Source organism: Bufo bufo, chromosome 6, assembly GCF_905171765.1.
Source record: "Bufo bufo chromosome 6, aBufBuf1.1, whole genome shotgun sequence".
NCBI classification, from domain to species: domain Eukaryota; kingdom Metazoa; phylum Chordata; class Amphibia; order Anura; family Bufonidae; genus Bufo; species Bufo bufo.
Genome location: NC_053394.1, coordinates 84,394,203 through 84,415,164, shown reverse-complemented (window position 1 = coordinate 84,415,164; position 20,962 = coordinate 84,394,203). Strand labels below are relative to the sequence as shown.

Sequence of the window (20,962 nt, the reverse complement as noted above, 5' to 3'; positions counted from 1 at the left end):
ATATATATATACACACACACACATATATACATACACACACACACACACACAGTTCCGCGATCCTGGCCACCAGAGCCCTGAAAGAGAAGAGCCAACACTGCGCAAGCGCTGCCAATGCTGCAGTAACCCCTTACAAACAATGAAGAGGAGGAATGAGCCGTTCTGAGAGGAGGAGACCATTACAGTAATAACATGTATAGGGTAAGGGGATTATAGTGCAGAGCAGAACAACTGGAAAGCCACTCGACATGATGGGAATACTCCTTTATGGAAAGGAATCCATGTAATTTATACGTTTGGCTTTATTCTTCTCCTAAATCCTGTCAGAACGCCAGGGAATAAAGGTAGATGATAACCCATTCACACTCTCCGGATAAAATCTGCATGCCGATTATACACCCCATAGTATCTTCCCCACTGCTGCATGGAAAGACCGTGGATCAGCTCCGCAAAATGACAGTAATCTGTACTCTAATCAGCTGAAAATCCATATCCTAAGGGCTGTGGCGAGGCGGATGCAATATAAGAAGGCTGCGGATATTTTGGGGAAGAGAACCATATTACACAATGTGTTGTAGATAAGTACGCTCGCTGCCAGGACAAGAAAACAGCTATAAGAACAATCCTGTAGTGCCGCCTTATACATAACACACAGCGCTGGCTCTAAACACGCACATACGGATCGTACCAGTATATAGGATTACCTCCAGGATTAGTGCAGACATTTGGGACGCTGCCCATTACGGAACGTCAGTCTACGTACAGATTTGTAGAAAGACTGACACGAAGAATACACGCTCAGAGGGAGGGTGAAACGAGAAGTGGAGCCTTACAAAACACCATTGTACAGCTCACTTCCTTCCTGCTCCACCAGGGGCATTAATTTACTTTGGATCAGACACAGACAAAAAAAATGTTATTTCAGTGGTAGACAATTTATCTGCAAAAGCAAACAAGAGGGACCCGACCTGGAATAATACAAGCCTTCCACCATCAACAACGAGAAAGGAGATCAGGGCCTAAATAAAGAAAACACGGGAGGAAACGCACAGTACCGCGGGAGCGAGAGGAATGGTGGCCATACACATCAGCCAAAAGTTGATCAAAAAGGATATACAAAAACGAAACAATGAGGGGCACACCTAACAGTACAAGAAGGAGTGCAGGCCTGGTATCAAAAAGCAAACATGTGGAACACTGAAGAAAGAAATACCATAACTCGGCCGCACCTCCAAGAGTAAAACATAATTTATTGAGACATACGAGTTAAAAACATGGATTCATGAAGCAAACCCCACTGATGGGGAAAATTAAAGTGCTACAGTATATCAAAGAAGTCACCATGCAATCATAATGCCACAACAGGAAAACAGTCAAATATCTGTGACCTAGGTGGAATACTTATCGTGAAACACAGTGGTAGCACAAGGAATGACTGAAGCCGATCAGTGAGGAGAGCAGAAGGGATCCTAACACGTATCGCTAGTACAAGGACTAGCTTCCTCAGACGTCCATCTGAATCCATATGACTAATTCAACATTTATAATTAACATAATCGTATCTTAATTGAATAAACCTGTGGTAGAGCCTATCGGAGGAGATCTCCTGAAGAGGGGGGCCAGCGAGAGGGTGACAGAATGTTTATGTTACCTGGATCCCCCCCGGTGCATGGTCGCGCGCAGATGCAAATGCCGGAACAAGCCGGCATGTTGGAAAAGCAGGTGCCCCAGCGCAACCGGAAGTCAGTGCCGCGATGCGTTCCAAAGACCGGAAACGCAGCCCGGCACCAACGACAAGCCCGGCCGCCAGCCCGCGCAATAACCTCCCGTGGAACGCAGGCAGGGGGTGCGGACCAGCGCAGTGGGACAGTGGGGTTTGCTTCATGAATCCATGTTTTTAACTCATATGTCTCAATAAATTATGTTTTACTCTTGGAGGTGCGGCCGAGTTATGGTATTTCTTTCTTCAGTGTTCCACTTGATCAAAAAGGATGATGTGAACTTGGTCGTTTTAGTCGACTGATGATAGACTATTATTTATTATACTCACTACTATATTCCACAGCACTTTACAGACATTATCATCACACTGTCCCCAATGGGGCTCACAATCTTAGTTCCCTATCAGTATGTCTAGAGTCTGGGAGGAAACCGGTGAACCCGGAGGAAACCCACGCAAACACGGGGAGAACATACAAACTCCAGGCAGATGTTCTCCTTGGTCGGATTGGAACCTAGGACCCCAGCGCTGCAAGGAACCAGTGCGAACCACTGAGCCACCGTATTTAAAAGGAAGTCTGCCATACTCAATATCTTTGCCCAATAGTCGGGAGAAAGATCTTTAATTTAAAGATCCTTCGTCCATCGGTTTCAATTAAGGGCGGTGTGAACAACTGTAACGGCCGATATGGACCAAAGTGTGTATGGCCATGCCTGGGAAACCATACCACTGTTTGTTCAACCGTCAACCCACCTCTATCTTAGGCTACTTTCACACTCGCGTTTTGGTGCGGATCCGTCATGGATCTGCACAGACGCATCCGTTCAGATAATACAACCGCATGGATCCGTTCAGAACGGATCCGTTTGTATTATCTTTAACATAGCCAAGACGGATCAGCCTTGAACACCTTTGAAAATCAATGGGAGACGGATCCGTTTTCTATTGTGGCACATTGGGTCATAGAAAACCCGTTCCCATTGACTTACATTGTGTGTCAGGACGGATACGTTTGACTCAGTTTAATCAGCCGGACACCAAAACACTGCAAGCAGCGTTTTGGTGTCCGCCTCCAAAGCGGAATGGAGACAGAACGGAGGCAAACTGATGCATTCTGAGCGGATCCTTATCCATTCAGATGGCATTAGGGCAAAAGTGATCCATTTTGGACCACGTGTGAGAGCCCTGAACAGATCTCACAAACGGAAATCCAAACACCAGTGTGAAAGTAGCCTAATGCGTATGAACAATTTAAAGGGACCCACACACATTTAATAGCCGTTGGTCGAACAAGGGCTTATTAAAGCTATCCACTGCAGGCCATGGGCTTAGAAACCCCAGGTGGGCATCTAAACGTTCGTGCAGGCATCAAAGTCACCGCTTCTGGGCAATGCGGCTGTATGGGGATGAGTGATCACAATAGCGACCAGTCGTCCTTATACTGTGGAGGTGATCGCTTCACTGAATGAGCAGCCGACTGGAAGGAACACTTCCTTCCCATCAATCAGGCAACAGTACAGAAAGGACTGTAAACCTCCTTCAAGTAAAACAATGAAACATAAGCTTAAAGGAATATTCCCATCTCCGAAATATTGCTAGGATATGCCACCAATGTCTGACAGGTGCGGGTCTTGGAGCCGGCAAAGTCGGCGCACCAATCTCCATCCATTTCTATGGGAGCGCTGAAAATACCCGAGCGGCACACTTGGCTATTTTCAGAAGTCCCATTGAAATGAATGGCAAGTGCACCGCGGCCACCGCTCTATTCAGTTCTATGGGGCTGATGGAAATAGCCGAGCCAGCACTCGGCTATTTTCAACATTCCCATAGGAATGGATGGAGGGCAGTCGTGTGTGCCAGCTACGGGACCCGCACCTATCAAACGCTGGAGGCATAGCCTAGCAATATGCCCCCAATGTCTAAGATGGGATTACCGCTTTAACAATGCTGTTAGGACATTAGTGGGAATGTTGATGCACATCACGTAACGCCCAGATTGATGATCTAAGTACATAATTGGATTATCACAGCTTGTGTTAATAGGTCGCTGGGAAGTACAATGTATGAGCGGTTCTGCTGTAAAAGGACTTTGCTGATCAATTAGCAGCCTGTGAGATGGGTTATTGATTCCAGGGTCACCGCTGTCTATGCTGAATAGTAACACTGAGGGATGCCCCCTGTATGACTGCAAAATCACCCCTGTACACCTGCAACTGGGTCAAGTCTTCCAGATGAGCAAACTGAAGGATTCATGGCTACTGCCAGATCATCTCTCTATTACAATGCATTTCCAATCCTCTCCCATTTAATATGCATTCTTATTAAACCACATTCACACACACCTCAGCTGATCCCAGCAAATCGGATGAAGATCTGGCTATGGAAGAGGTGACAATTATTCGCATACAGACGCTGAACTCATCTGCATACAAAACATCGTCTTGTAGACTCGTCATCACCCTCCTAATAAACTCCCCCGCAGGATTATGCCAACGCTGTGTACGCTAATCCTTCAATTTAAGAAGTCTGCCGTCTTTGCTGTATAAGGTCTGGTTAAAAACCACACACTGTACGCCGTTTTTTGTGTAATTAAGGAACAAAAGTAACGGCTTGAGAATGGAAAGAAGGTCTAGCTTTCTGGAGGATGCAATCCATTCGATGCCCTCCAGCTGCACGTGACGGCGAGCAAGGCCGATTACGTGATCTTTAATTTCCTGTTTGCCATTCATATTTACTAGGAGGATAATCACCACCAAGAGCGGCTGCACAAGTCAACCCTCAGATAGGATTTGGTCTTCTTCTCGATGGTCAGCTGTTGGTCCATAAGATAAATGGCTTTGCTAAGATGCAAGATGTTGATAATAATGTAGGCCACAGAAGATGGAGGTCCAGTGTCTAGCTGTTCCTCGTGCCATACAGAACTGTTACAAATCTACAGCAATTGTACTGGGAACTCTGTTGCCAGCGATGCATTAATGGCATCTCCAGATGGGGTGTCCTCTACTGGATTCTCAAGGAGAACGAATGCCATAACCATGTCACACTGGTGAAACGTTTTAGTCAGGCAACTGTGTGCCGATGAGTTAACTGGATCAGACATTGACAGATTCTACAGATCACTACGGGGATCCGGGTTTTGGCCAGACAGAAAAATGTTGCATGCAGGTATGTGTGCCAGATCAGGCAGTCAGATTCTCTTCCTGTAGATGCCAACGTGGCCGAACCCTGTATATCCACTGGAATCTAACCAAGGACGTTGTCTCACACACAATATTTTTTTTTCAGTGTATTATATTTTATGTTTTACAGGTGTACTCTGTGGCATTTTTTTTTTTGTAACGTGTCTTATTTCTGGAAAGCACGCTGCACTTTGGAATAAAAAAAAAAAATAATACACCATTAAAAAACACCAAACACCCCAAAACTGTGTGAATCCAGCCTACCTCAACGAATAGAACTTCAACTGTCCTCCCCGTCACACTAATGGCGGGTTTACACAGCCTGATTGTCAGGCACATAATCGGGGACAAACGTTCCTTCGAACGCCCGTTCACCATAATCTGCCCATCTGAAGGTGCAGCCGATCACCTGATGAATGAGCGAAACGACGTTCAATCGGGTGAAAGTCATTCAGGCTGGCAAGTCAATTATCGTTTCTGGGCAGCAGATTGCGCGGTCTAAACAGCGATCTGCCGCCCAGAAACAATGCAGCTGTATGAGGACGGGCAACCGCAATAGCAATCCATCGTCCTCGTACTGTGGAGGCGATCGCTGCTTGTAAATGCTTGAACGTGCAGCCAGTTGTCGGGAAGGGACGGTCGGCTGCTCCTTAGGCCCTGTATAACTGACATAAGGCTGGCCTCACACATTAGATGGCAGTCGGCCAACTGCTATTTCCCCTGCCTCCCATATACACATATGTGTTGGGGATACGGAGAGCGGCTGGTGGCAGATGAGTTAGGCAGCAGCTTATCTGCACTGACCATAAGGGGGAGAAAGACTGAAATCCAACAGTCTGATCCTTGTTTTATTAGACCTCTACCATCCGAGGAGTCGGGAGCCCCCTGTACGCATTAAATGGTCAGCTGCTCCTGCCAAAAATTGTTAGGTTCTGCTGACATTAGCGTAAAGCAGGCTTGCTCAACCGGCGGCCCTCCAGCTGTTGCAAAACTACAACTCCCTGCATGCCTAAACAGCCTACAGCATTGTGGGAGTTGTAGTTTTACAACAGCTGGAGGGCCGCAGGTTGAGCATGACTGGTGTTAGGTATACGGCCAGCTTCAATCTAAAACTCATTACCGCTCAAGTGAATACAATCTACTTTATTAAAGATGGGGAGAGGAGTTATCCTTCAATTACTAAAGGGGTTGTACAAAGGTTGCTAGTTATCGCCTGTCCACAGTATAGATGAGAAGCATATCTGAATGAAGAGCATGTGCATTTTATCCCCATGGGACTGCCAAAGCGCTAGGTGAATACAGTGCCCAGCTAACCTCGACAATGCCATAGAGCAGGGATCGCCAACCTGCGGCTCTCTGAGCTGTTGTGAAACTACAACTCCCAGCATGCTGCCTTCACTTCTGTGGGAGTTCAGAGAACACCCAGGCAAGTGTGCATGATGAGAGATGTAGTTTCACAACACCTGGAGTACGGGAGGGTTCTGACCCCTGCCATAGAGATTGAACAGAGCAGCACTGCACATGCTCAACCACCACTCCATCCACTCACGAGACCCCCGGTGTCATGATCAGCAGTTGGACCCCCACTGACCAAACATCTGTCACCTACAGTGAATACCCCTGTAATACATCCTGTTACTGCTGACGTGGTGAACTATCAAACACAATTTTTTCAAACAAAACGGAATAAATTTGCTCCAGTCATTCCCTCTCTCGTGCATACAGATGAGCCACGTGATAATCTAGAGCTCTGACCTTTTCAAACACTCGAGGGCCCTCTGGTCATCAAATAGTTAAAGCCGCACACAGTTTAATCTCACGGGGAAGATTTTCATTTTGAACGCCAGATACCAACGTGCCGGTCAAGTAACCTTCTCTGCCACAGCACACGTGTGCGTCCTATAAAGCACACGGGGGAGATTTATTGGGAAGATCACACTTACCTTTGGAGAACAATTAAAATGCATTCCAGGAACGGGCAGCGTAGTAACATACATCGTTATGCATCGGTACAAGTACAGCGTCCCAACTAAACAAAAAAAGCGCCGGCAAATAATAGACCTGTAGAGGGAAAAGAGGAGAATTAGAAGAAGAGGCGGCGAGGACATTGTGTGCACAGACGTTAATCCGCTCAAGCTTGTGTCTGATTATAAAGGAAAATTCCTCTAATCTGGCATGCTGGATTATCAAATGGAAGAGCATATAACATACCATGAGGAAGACCCCTGAAATTAAGAACGCATTTTCTATCATACGGTCTCCTAATTTGTGGTCTACTCAATCTTTTGGGTCTGGTCTTGTTCTCCGGGCAGCAGTGGCCATCACTGAAGAGATCCAGTGATGTAGAGCAGGGTTCCTCACCTCCAGTCCTCCCTAAGGGCTCATTCAGATGGCCGTATGCAGATCCTTTTTTTTGCGGACAGTTCAGCATGTCCGCAAAAAACTGATTGTACATTTTGCTGACCCATAGACTTCAATGGGGCCATGTCCTGATTTTCACTGACCAGTATAGGACAGGTTTAATTTGTTTTGCTGAGCTGTGCAATGGAAGATAAGGCCCCATAGAAGTGAATGGGACAGCATCTAATGCGCAAATAAACGGATACACATTTTTGCGGACAGCATATAGCCATCTGAATGAGCCCTAACGGTCAGGTTTTCCTTACTATTGAGCAGGTGATATAATTCGTTTCAATGCATCAGGACTGAGGAGCCATCCAGGTTTCTCTTTTCCCAGATCGTCATAAATCAGGGATGCTCAACCTGCGGCCCTCCAGCTTTTGCAGAACTACAACTCCTAGCATGCCCTAATAGCTGTAGGCTGTCCAGGAATACTGGGAGTTGTAGCTTTGCAACAGCTGGAGGGCCACAGGTTGGGCATCCCTGGCATAACTAAAAGACTGTGATCCAGGTGCCACCATCATGACCTGATTGTTACACGTCCCAATACAAGTCACAGCAACTGCTTAAACACTCCTGTGCTGCGGGCACTGAACGATCGTCGTGCTCCTGCAGCATGTGGCATCTAATAATAATGCCAGATCCAGGCAGCACTATTAGGACCAGAACCCACCAGGTCCCAGTGTTGGAATCAGTCCTGGGGCAGTTACAGCTGTATCTGGAAGTTCCTGCTGCAGAAACCCTGCGATCGCCTGGGGATGGGAGGCCGGAAGTACATGGCGACTATGCAGACTGGCACACCGAAGAGGATGGCAGGGGGAAAAGAAGTCATACATGAAAATTCTAGGTGGACTGGATACTTGGGAACTGACCACGACAAGCAGCAGATAAGGAGGAGAATATGCGGAAGACTTTTAGCGGCGATTTGTCACTTGACCGGCTAGAACGTCTCTATATAGCCACGCAGTTTTCCGTCCCTTGTGACTCGTTCACACTCAGTTTTTAATTACGGTTGTTTCACAGCAACAGGGAATACATGACGACCTCTGCGCACACAACCTGCGGCAGTCTAATTTATATGAAACGACTGCTTGTTAATGAAGTTGTGTGTCGCTTCAAAAGCAGTAATTCAGGCAATTTAACCACTAGGCGTCCAATTAACAGACACACCAATGAGGTCTTAACAGGGCAAATAAATGCCTTAAAATGCAAATTAAGGCCTCATGCACACAACCATATGAACCCGCAGAAAACGGAACTACAAAATATATGTCCGTGTGCATTCCGTATTTTGTGGAACGGAACAGCTGGCCCCTAATAGAACAGTGCCATCCTTTTCCATAATGCAGACAATAATAGGACATTTTCTATTTTTTTGCGGAACGGAAATACGGAAACAGAACGCACACGGAGTACCTTCTGTTTTGTTTTTTTTGCGGACCCAAAATAAATGGGAATGGGTTCGCATCAGAATGGGTTCTGCAAAAAATACGGCTCAGATGCGGAACCAAACCACGTTTATGTGAATGCGCCCTTAGACTGCAATAGAACACTATTGTAATCTATGTGCTTTTCACTGGCCGAACAGCCAATTTGCTATGACAAGCCTTCACAAGGCCCCAGCTAACTGGAGCCCCGTTATTTCACCGCACAGATGTCACTATTGACCGGTTAAATGACTGGAATTGGAGCCATCTCTGATCCTGCTCATTGTGGCCGGGTGTCAGTGGTATTAGCATAGCTGGCACCTGCTGTGTATGGTTCGGGCTCAACTTATGAGCCTGCTCCATACATTTACAGGACCCCATCGACATACAGCTACATTGTGATGCCTGTAAAGGGTAATGAGGGTTTCCCAGCAAATTGTGGTTAACACGTATGAAAGGTCTGACTGCTGGAATTACCACCCATCACTACTACAAAGGTCCCAAGGCCTCAGTTCTCCTCACTGCGGACAAAGGAGTCTGAATGGAGTGCCGGTCAAACGTCTGCTGCTCCATTTAAAGTCTATGGGACTTAGTTGTACTTCACCATCTCCACCAGTCCCACAGAGAACACGCACTGCCAAGAGCCACTGCATTTAAACTCTTCCTAACCGCGGGCCTAAAGTAAGGAGGAACAGAAGGCTAGAGAGCTCGTAGAGGGGATCATGAATGGCCTAGCATTCGGACAGATCAACTACCCCGAGTTTTAGACCAGTTGGGTACCTAGGCATCTTCTTTCTGGTGCACAACTGTCCACAATCCTCTGCAGTCTATTACAAGGAATTATACGACTGCAGTGCGTAACCTGCCTGGATGAGCGACACAAAAAGATTAACGTGTGGTCATGGCCCTCGGGAAATGAATGGGGATCTGACTAGCTATAAAGACATAGTACATGGCCACCTACATTTTTATGCATCTGAAAATATGGTTGACAAGGGATTCATATACCATGAAGCTAGCAGTGGCCATCAACTAGTAGCGGTCAATAATGCATGTAAATTCATGAAACACATTACAGTCTACTGATATACAGGGCAACGTCGCTAAGCAGACGGGAAACCAGTACAAAGTAAACAAATATACGTATAAAGCGATAAAGAATACAAGAAGTAATATTGTACAGGCCACGGGGGTAATTCTCGTCATAGCCTTTTACTTACTTGTACTTTAGAAAAACCCACTGGAGAATCCATAGCGCCACAAGAATCATTCCATTAATCTCACATATGGAGAAGGCCCACGCAACCCGGTCAAAATGATCAAAAAACAGATCCGGGAGCGGGCCTTCCTCTGTCTTAGGAGGCACACGTTCATGGACGACAGAGATCATCACTGTGGTGAACATAAAACAGCAAAGTGCATAGAGGAAGGCTATAAAGGTTTTTTTCCACTCATCGGGAAAAGCCAGGGAACGCTCCACCTCCACAGGCATGGGGATCTTTATCATGTCCTTTCTGACTCCATTTGGCATCCCATTCTTCTTGGCTTTGCTGGTGAAACTATGGTCATTGGAATTGATCTCATCTTTCATGCTAATATGTCCGTTTGTATAGCCATTCTTATGTTCCTCTATGTGGTTCTCGATTTTCAGGGTCTCTATCATCTCCAGCAATAGTCGTCCATTATCAGATGATACAAGTGACAAGGGCGGCTTTTTAAAATCATCTTCTTTTAACCTGAGCAACCCTTGGCCGTTGAGGGATTTAAAGGTCTCGGAGTATTCTTGGAGACCTCTCTTGGTCAACCAGTCAGCAACCTCCTTGGGCGACCAGTAGATTACTTCCTTCATTTTCCAATGACAGCCGCGTTGGTGTGTTTTCTACACAATCCAATTATAATTGTAGAAGACGAGCAAAAGTCCTTTTCGTAACTTTCTCATCCTGTCCGAGATGTGGCTCTATAGAACGCAGGATCCTGTGGACAACTGGGGAGGCTTTACATGGCTGACCGCGTGCCGAGACATAGAAGGATGAGCCGCTGGTCGACTACAAAGAGAAACAAGACAGAAGTCAGGCACACGACCCAAGGAGGGCGAACATTACAATGAGAAATTAGGTGCTACACATTTTTCTAAGCATGCCAACCTTCAGGACTTTGAACACCACTGACATGGGTGGTAGACGCTTCAATGGAAACGTTAAAGATGCAAAGAGATATCATAAGGCTGCACTACTGAGGTTCTGATTATGTCCCAAATATACTCACACACTTGTCACAGCCTTGAACAACATGTGGATGATGGCATTTAGTGATTGAAGTCATGCAAGGTTCGGAGAACGATGGCTTTTACATGGCCTGATGTGGGGCCATAAAATGAGCTAATCTACAATACAAGGTGATCGGTCCTGGATAAAAGGGCCTTTACATGGGCGGGGGGGCAGGGATGAATGATAGAACCAGTGATCAATAACCCCCATAGTGTCGGCAGCACATCTCCTGCTTACATCTGCCAACATGGTGCTGACAATCCAGCATTTTTATGTTCACATGAACGATATGACGAGCAGACAAACAGGTGTTCGCTTATTATTTGTCTGATCGGGGGAATGATTGGGCAGATGGATGTCCCTACGAACACTTACCCCCAATCTGTTGCCCGTGTAAAAAGCCCTCAACACTGCAGGTGATCGAATAATTCAGTAGTGCAGCCTCTGGCTTTGGGTCAGTCTGTCTCTCTCTCACATCTCTCATATCTAACCTATATAACCGTTTCCCATTTTTAATGTAAACTGATGGCTATTTCCACCTTTTATTTACAAGGCAGTAAAGGGAATCTGTCACTTGTAAAATCCATATCAGCCTGGAAGCGCTGCCTCAGCTATACCCACAGCTGTCTCTCCCGGATTCACTGCTGCAATACAGAGAAGACGGTGGCCCAGATTCCCTAATCCTATAGATAAGCTGAGACCGGCACCAGATCCATCACAGGGGCTCAGGCTGGATGGTAGATCTGGTGCAGGGACAGACGCTCCTCTCTGGGCTTACTTTCAGACGTCACAGGGTTCGGTACGATTCCACAACCATAAACCACAGTGACCTAACGTCAACAAAACTTCATGTAGGAAATGATGTAATAATAAAAAACAAAAGTGAAAGGAGAACAAAAATAATTGAGAAATATCCAGAAATACCAGGTATAATACAGTATAGTCATGATTTATGTCTCAGCACGGTGATTTCCGTCACTCAAACCACCATTCATAGTCATGTCGTGACCTTTCTCCATTGATATTTACAGGAGACAGGCGGAGGCTTTACATCTGGAGGGGAGACATTACTTTTGGAATGGATTATTTTATCACAATTGGGGCTATGCATTTCAGAAATGACAGCCATGATAGTAACATATAGCATGAGGACCAGCGTCATGCCTGGTGTGGGTGACCCTTTCAAACCAGCATCTGGATCCAAATACTTTTGCAATTGCATGTAATTAAAAATTTTGTATAGCCACTGAGTTATTCACTAAATTCTAACTGTATTGCGCCCCCTGCTGTTTGCCATTTCATTTTTTTTTTATTCTCTGTCCACCTGCCTGAGGTGGACGTACATGCTCAGTTCTATTCTTAAACTACCAGGTGCAGCAGAAAGGACACCCCCCTAAGCTTGAAATAAATCTAGCAGAGCAGCTGAAGCAATAAATGGGGAAATCTCTGGATCCATGTGAGGTCCACAGTTTGTTAGAAAGACTGTCATCTACTATATGCTTTAAATTTTTTTCACTACTTATGGGATAACTCCTTTAAAGGGGTTGTCCGATTCAGCTAAATTCATTCCGATTCATTTAGCCTGTATGAGTGGAGCGTTGGGAGTATTTCTTGCTCCGATGCTCCCCCTTGCGCAGGACAAGGGCCTTTTCTTTACTACCGGTGACGTTTTGGGCTTCTAATGGGTATGCTAGGCGGAGGCTGCCTAGCAGTCAGCCCGGAGATGTCACCGGCACAAGTGGGCGGCTGCCCTAGGCTATTTTACAGGCTTCAGGAGAAGCCGGGTAAGTCACCGGTAGTGAAGAAAAAGCCCTTGCCCTGCTCTGATGCGCAAACATGGTAAATTAGTGAAAGGGAGCTCTTAACCTGGACATCCCCTTTAAGTAATCAAAAGTGCCTACAGGAAGCAATAACTCACTCTATGGAGGTGTACCAACCACAGACGGGTTTTTAGACGGGTCTCTACCGCAGCAGTGACTAGCACTGTAGGATACAACATCCTTCACTATGAAAAGCTGCTGTCTTTGGGGCATCCTTATTGAATCCGTGGCTAATAGCAGACACGTCACACCATCTCGGGCACCGATCATGTGGGCAGACAGCCTATCCAACCCCCACATGATGCATACAAATCTGGCTTCATGAATATTCGGTGCCTACATCACAGCTTCAGTGCGTAGAACATGTCAAAAATCATGAAAAACAAATTTCACCCCGACGTCCTCCATTATAGAAGATTAAAACTACAAACTAACCTGCCGGATGTCCTTTCCTTAGTCGAAGCCACCCACAGATCTGACATGAAGCAGCTTTTCTCAGATCTCTGCATTGTGCCCGTTATTCCTCTTGAAAATGCATGAATAAGCTGATAACCGGGTGTTCTGCTGATGTGCCGACTACAAGGATGCCCCACCGACTAGGGGAGACGAAACTTCCAACCGCCAACTGAGTCATGCATTTCCAAGAGGAATAAGAGAGGGATGACACCATGCAGAGTTCTAAGAAAAGATTCTCTGGCATTGTAAGGTCATGGGCAATACAAGCATTTACTAAAACGGACGTGAAGAGACGACAAGGTGATCTTTAAAAGGGTTTTCCGAGATATGACCTCTGGATAGGTCATCAGTATCTGATCAGTGTGGGTCTGACCTCCAAGACCCCCGCCGATCAGATGTTTGAGAAGGCACCGACACTCGCAGTAGTGCCGCGGCCTTCTCTCAGCTTTCCTTAGGCCAAGTGATGTCACGTTCATGGGTCACCCGGCCTAAGAGCAGCTCAGCTCCATTGACGTGAATGGGGCTGAGCTGCGATACAAAGTACAGCCGCTATACAATGTGCAGCACTGTGCTTGGTGAGCAGGGAGAAGGCCGAGGCACCCCTGTGAGCGCCGATCAGCAGGGGTGTCAGATACTAAGATCTATACTGTGGATAGGTCAACAGTAAAAATATCTCAGTTTTCCTCTCTGAGACAATGGGGGTATATCACTAGGATATGTCCCTGTTTCTAATTTGGTGGGACACGCACCTATCTCGTAAACCCAGCAGGCAAAGTGAAGGAGGGCACACCGCACATGTAGGTCTGCCCTCCATTCATTTCTCTGGGGCCGCCAGAAGTCCATCGGCCCCATAGAAGCGTAGGCTGCACACGCGCTGGTCTGCCCTCCATTCATTTCTATGGGAATTCCACCACCACTTTGTTTCCCACCTCTGGGAGCCGCACCTATCAGACAATGGGGGCATATCCTAGCGATATGCCCCCATTGTCTGAGATGGGAAATTCCCCTTTAAGGCAATGATGACTGCAGTTGCCATGACTTGAGACCACCACCACACGGAAGGGGTCAGTCCTGGAGCCCAATATGTGCACCATGTAAAACACACCCCTATAGATGACATACACTCAGGCTGTCTAGATCTGCATGAGATTCATCACAAGCGCTCACGGCTATTGGCTACCTTAATTTAAGACAAAATTTTACACCAGAAGTGTGGCGTAATTTTGGTGAAAAACGGAGCATCTTAGCGCCACCCCTTTCCAGTGTTTTCCGATAAGCGCCCCCATTCTTTTAGAGCAAGTCATAAAATAGTGTAAAAAGTTCTGCCAACATGCACCACTTTTTATTAAAAAATAAAATAAAAAAAGTTGATTAGTAAATCTGGGCCGCAGGTCCTTTCACGGCGGTATTATGAATCAGGAGTGGCTCCAAACCGTGACAAATCTGGCGATTATACGTCTCAGGGTGGGTTGACTCCTAGTCTTGGGTTACAAATACTGACAGTGGCCTGAGGCAGACCGCTTTGTACACCAGCTGCTGACATCACCATTGCCACAGTTTTATTAAATGTCACCGCAGTCGCCAGCTATGTGACAGGCGTTCATCTGCTCTACTGAAATGAACAGCCGCGTCCTTTACCAATTAGCTCACTGCAGAGGCATTAACAAGCTTTAGAGCCGCTGGACGGTGTTCTGCTGACACTCATTCACGTAAAATATGCCACAGGACATTACACATTAACAATGGCACAGCAGCAGCCGAGCGCCACCCATGCCATGCACAGTGCAACCACCTCCGGTCGTCTTCTGCTGGTGCATTGCTTCCTGCAGAGCGCACCACACGTATGACAGCAGCGTTCTGCCTTCTTCTACAGGGACCGAACACCACAAATGGCTTTGTAGATCTGATCAATGCAATGGAGAAAGTAACAAGCCCATAAAACAGGACCTTACATGTCACCTCCGAGATCTAGGTAGAATACAGGGCTCCCCAACATCTTAGCAGAGAACGGAGGGAGAGGAGACCATGCCCTCTTCATTCACCTCTATGGAAGTTATGGCCTGCCACCTCTCCGTTATTCTCCGCCTGGATGTGGCGACCAGCGGGCATCTGTCCTCCGCACAGCTGTGCGGCCTGAATCTGTCAGACATTTATGGCATATCTAATGCTGAATGCGCTTGGTTGGAATACAGATTCAAATGGGTACTCCGGGCTTTTAATATTGATGACCTATCCTCAGGATGGGTCATCCATATCAGATCGACGGGGGTCCGACAGAAGGCGCACGCAGTGTGTATGTGCCATCTTCCTTCCTGCTCTGCCATAGACCTAGCAGCAGCAGGAAGAGACGGGAGATGGCGCGTGCGCAGATAGGGCTGGTATGTATGAATGTATCTGCCTCCCCCTCTGCTTGGTGGACAGAAAAATAAGAAAAAGAACAAACAGCAGGTGGCGCTAAACAGATTAAATTGAGTAACTCAATGGCTATTCAGCATTTTAATGACGCGTAATTACTGAAGTATCCAGATCTAGGTGCTGGTTTGAAAAACGAAGAATATTCCTTACGGGACAACCCCTTTTCTGGCGAAGGTAATAAGTGCTGGATTACGAGATGCTGGGATTCGCATCCATCTTTCACACGTCCTTTACATCAGACTAGGAGACGTCCTCCCAAGACACGTCTGAAGTGGTACATTTAATGGAAGGAGTTAAAAGCTCAGGAACACTTTGCTAATATTCATTTCCCAGAAACAATTAGAAAACAATCTGAGCGCTGGGAAGAAATGTGGCTCCTTAGTAAGTCACATCATGAGACCAAAAAAAGCACCTCACGTCATGACCAAGTGGCATAACTAATGGGTGGCAATCACGGGGCATGAAAACTTGGCAAACTGTCAGTGGTAACCCCCCTTGCCCTTTTGGATCTAATTCCAGTTAGTGTGCATTCACACAACCGGATGTATTTTGCAGACGGCAAAAAATACAGATGATGTCTGTGTGGCATCCGTTTTTTATGCAGATTCACTGTAACAATGCCTATTTGTGTCTGCATAACGGACAAGAATCGGACATGTTCAATCACTTTTGCTGACCCACTAAAATGAATAGGCCTGTATCCTATCCGCAAAAAAATGCAGACTGGATGTGGGCCGAAAATACGGTTGTGTAAATGGGGCCTAATAAGGCTACTTTCACACCGGCGTTTTGGCTTTCCGTTTGCGAGATCTGTTCAGGGCTCTCACAAGCGGTCCGAAACTGATCAGTTTGGCCCTACAGCATTCTGAATGGAAAAGGATCCGCTCAGAATGCATCAGTTTGCCTCCATTCCGCGCTGCTTGCAGCGTTTTGGTGTCCGTCTGACGAAACTGAGCCAAACGGATCCGTCCTGGCACACCATGTAAGTCAATGGGGGCGGATCAGTATTCACTGATCCGTTCCCCATTGACTTTCAATGGTGTTCAAGACCGATCCGATTTGGCTATGTTAAAGATAATACAAACGGAAAGTGTGAAAGTAGCCTAAAATGTGGCAGAAAGTGTCCCACAAGCAGGATCTGTGAGCGCTGGGCGTACATCAGCTACACACTCATTCGGCTGACAGCTTTACCACACACGTACACTTGGCTGAGCGGGGAAAGGGAAGCAAGACGCTGCTCTACTATTCGGGAGGGTCTCATACCCGTATGGCTGGTGCTGCTGACTTCAGCATGTATGGGGTTTAGCCATTGATGTGGAAAAGCTGGGGAGCCTTATTATCTGGCAGAAACACCAGGAGTAGAACTTGTAACGATTTTACAGAAGACATATGCTGACGCGTTTCTTCTAATGGGATTTGTTTTAGGACCGGTACGAATGGCTTCCAGGGCCCGGACTGGCAGTGTCATGAAGGGTACACGATGTGTAAGACGCCCGTGTTCAGCTCTGTCACTGTCTACCAGCCATAGACTTAGCCCTTAAGCGTCTTATGTCTGTATTAGAAGACATGTGACTTTCCTGCGGCTTCTGTGCAACGTCAAAGAATGAAATAAATAAGGTGGGACAGGAGAATGCTGCCGATACACCACCATAAGGACACACGCCCCTGGAAAGTGGAGCTCCAGCTGTAACAGTACCTTGTACTATGCAGGCAACGTCACCAGCGCGTCCACCATCTATAGTCCAAAGGTGACACAAACAGGTAGAAAACGTACATGCGTTCTGCTATGATAGAAGGAATCGCAGCTTGAGGCAAAGTCTAGTTTAAAGGAAATGTGTCATCAGAAAACGACCTATTGTTTAAAGCACGTTTTTAAATTTTTAATGTCTATGTCTATATTTAAACAAAAACCATAAAATCCTGCAGTTTTCTCACTGGCTACTATGGGCACCACTTCCTGGTCTGTAGAGATCACTTTACTACAGTTATCTGCTTATCTATACAGAGGTGATCTAATTACAGGCAGGATTGGAATGACAGATAAGACCAGATTCTCCATTCACAATAGGCGTTATCACAGCTCATCAGCCCCCTCCTGACCTCTGCACAGATGAGGTCCCCTCCTGTCCGGGGTCTATGGCCCGTGTGGCTGCCGTAAAGCAAATTTTTTTATGCTTTGTAAATACTGTTAAGAACAGCTCAGGCAAGATAGCCACCTCCATAATCACGTTCAAGAAATAGAATTTAAAAAAAATCTGTAATCAGAAAATAAAAACAGACTCGGAAAAAAGGAGGAGATGTGCCACTATTTGGTTTCAACTGGCAGGAAACATTTTTGGCGACATATTTCCTTTAAGGTGCGTTCACATGACTGTATGCATTTTGTGGTCAGAAAAAACAAAATATATACATCCGTGTTGCATCAGTTTTTTTTTTTGCCGACCCATTGTAACAATGCCTAGTCTGGTTCGCAAAACGGACAATAGGACACGCCCTCTCTTTTTTGTGGAGATGTGGAACAGAAATACGGATGCGGACAGCACACAGTGCACTGCCGGCATTTTTTGCAAACCCGTTGAAATGAATAAGTCCACATCTGATCTACAAAAAAATGCAGACCAAAAATACAGTCATGTGAATGAGGCCTTAAAGGGGTTCTGCACTTTGTTTTAACTGATGATCTATCCTCTGGATAGATCATCAGCTTCTGATCGGCGGGGGTCCGACACCAGCAGTGCCGTGGCCTTCTCACCATTTACCGCTGGCCCAGTGACGTCACGACTAGTACCAATGGCCTGAGCGGGGCTAAGCTCCATTCAAGTATACAGAGCTTAGCCGCGCCCAGGCCATTTGATCCTAGTCGTGACGTCACTGGGCCGGCGGTAAACAGTGAGAAGGATAGATCATCAGTTAAAACAAAGTGCAGAACCCCTTTAAAATCAGGAATTCCTCTTTCTCAGCTCCAACAGAGTGAACTTCCCCAAAAGAAGCCTTTTATCTCATCGGTTACCAAAATCATTTCCTGCAAACACAGAAGGCCGACATTGTATCCAGCGGGTTCAGGTGCCATTGTGCATTATGCAACTCTTACCTACAAAGAGGCCACATACGGCGAGAAGTGGCTCTTGTGCGGGAATTATCCATTGTATGCGGCCATGTTTAAACAGTGGAGCACAGACACAATGGATCACCTGCTGTACAGCCATCCAGATACTCCCACCAGTGTCTGCCAAGGCATTCCAGCAGCCAGGCCGAATTTAAAGGAGCTCTCTGCTAGTGTTTTTTGTTTTGTTAGGAGGGGGTCTAGATGATAAGCAGGTCTCAAGGCGTCCTGCAGACGGCAAATCACAGCGCAGCACAGCAGAAAACCTCTCACTTTATGGCCTCAGAAAATGACCTGTTTTAATAATATTTTAGAATATTTTTTTTTTCGTTTATCCATGTCGCTATCGATCGGTAATTTTTTATTTTTTTTGCAGCTAATCGCACTGTTTTCATACTGGCCACTAGGCCTAAAATAGGTTAAAGGGGTTTTCTGAGAGTTTTTTTTTTTTTACTGGATAGGTCATCAGTATCTGATTGGGGATCCGACACCCGGGACCCCCGCCGATCAGCTGTTTGAGAAGGCACAGATGCTCGCAGTAGAGCCGTGGCCTTCTCCAGCTTTGCCAAGGCCATGTTCATCGGTACCCTGGCCTAGGCGCAGCTCGGCCACACTGAAGTGAATGGGGTTGAGCTGTGATATCAAGCTGAGCCGCTATACAATGTATGGCACACACAGGAGCTAACACCATTGACTTCTAGGGGAGTTTTCTAGGCATGCTCAGTGACCTGTGCAGAGGTCAGAAGGGAGCAGATAAGCTGTGATATCAGCAACTGAGAATTGTGGATCCTGTGTTATCTATATAGAGGTGTCACTTGTCCTTGTAATCCTGCCGGTGGTCATAATGATAGTAGTTACTGAAAAGTTGCCTGCACAGAACAGGAAACCATAACCTATTATTAGACTAGGTGACCAGTGTGAAAACTGCAGGATTATATACATTTTTATTGCTTCAGGTAGCAGGAAAATACATCTATTAATAAAAGCCTATTACGAGCTAAACTCCCATTCATCAGAACATAACCAGCATGGGTTCCCTACTCACCAGCAGTGAGACGTCAGATGTATCCGATTATATGTAAAGCTGCACAAGGCATGTTTCTATCACCGCGCGGATCGCTATTCCATCCTGAACTGCACGCTGGAGTGCCCCGAGTGAACGATCAAAACAAGAGACGCACAGCAGTTTCCAAGAACGTAGTAATTGTAATTTGCGCAATGAAATTGGATAGAAGCCAAGTTTCATGCAGCATTATAAGGCACTGATACTTTACATACAGTGACTAACTACGTGAAACTTGACTTCTGTCTCATAACAGTAAGCGATAGTTCTCTCTGATCCAAATTATCAGTCAATACCAAAAAACGACCATAGATGTCCCTATTGCCAAAACTTAGTGTATCAATGAATATTGTGGCTGAAAAAAGGGGTGCACCTAATCAAATAACCAGGTACGAGCTCCCGAGTATACAGGACAACGGAGACACAAAAATGGAGCTCACATAATGCCTGTATAAAACATCGTATTCTTGTAACACAGTATACCATTAAAAAGGGGAAAGTGGCAGAACAGACACCATCCAGGCAATACACACACCACAAAAATATATCATATGGGGATAAATGGATAAAAATCTATGTCCCATACGTAGAAATGGATATTAAAAGTGATTTACTAGTAAGAGTTGACAGAGTGACGAAGGCACGACGAAACGCGCGTCGGGGTAGCGCCATCCTGGTATACACACACTGCTTCTTGGGCGAGAGGTGTTTATGTTATGGTTCTTTTGGCCTGAGACTTTTGCAGGACTTGTCCGTATTTATATGTTCAGGTTGCCAACATCCCCATATGATGTATTGTTTATGACTTCTGCTATCATTGACTCACTCTTACTAGTATATCACTTTTAATATCCATTTATACGCATGGGACATTGATTTTATTATTCATTTATCCCCATATAGGATATATTTTTGTGGTGTGTGTATTGCCGGGATGGTGTCTGTTCTGCCACTACCCCCTTTTTAATGGTATACTTTTTTTTTATATATCAGGACTTAATAAAATACAATGTTTTATATGGGTATTATGTGAGCTTCATTATTTTGTCTCCGTTGTCCTGACCCAAATTATGGCCCAACCTGGTTGCCCTGCTGGACCTTAAAGGCCACCT

At 46.0% G+C, this 20,962-nt stretch overlaps 1 protein-coding gene across 2 annotated transcripts in view; it reads right to left on the bottom strand.

Moving 5' to 3' along the window:
- Window positions 1–20,962, bottom strand: part of SGMS1 (sphingomyelin synthase 1) — a 322,253-nt gene that overhangs the window by 17,579 nt on the left and 283,712 nt on the right. For both annotated transcript variants that reach the window (XM_040435301.1, XM_040435302.1), the window contains 2 exons: window positions 9,947–10,771; window positions 6,843–6,960 (listed from right to left, as the gene is read on the bottom strand). In XM_040435301.1, the coding sequence (XP_040291235.1) occupies window positions 6,843–6,960; window positions 9,947–10,575 (747 nt within the window). In that variant the 5' untranslated portion in view covers window positions 10,576–10,771. The remainder of the gene's footprint in view (window positions 1–6,842; window positions 6,961–9,946; window positions 10,772–20,962) is intronic.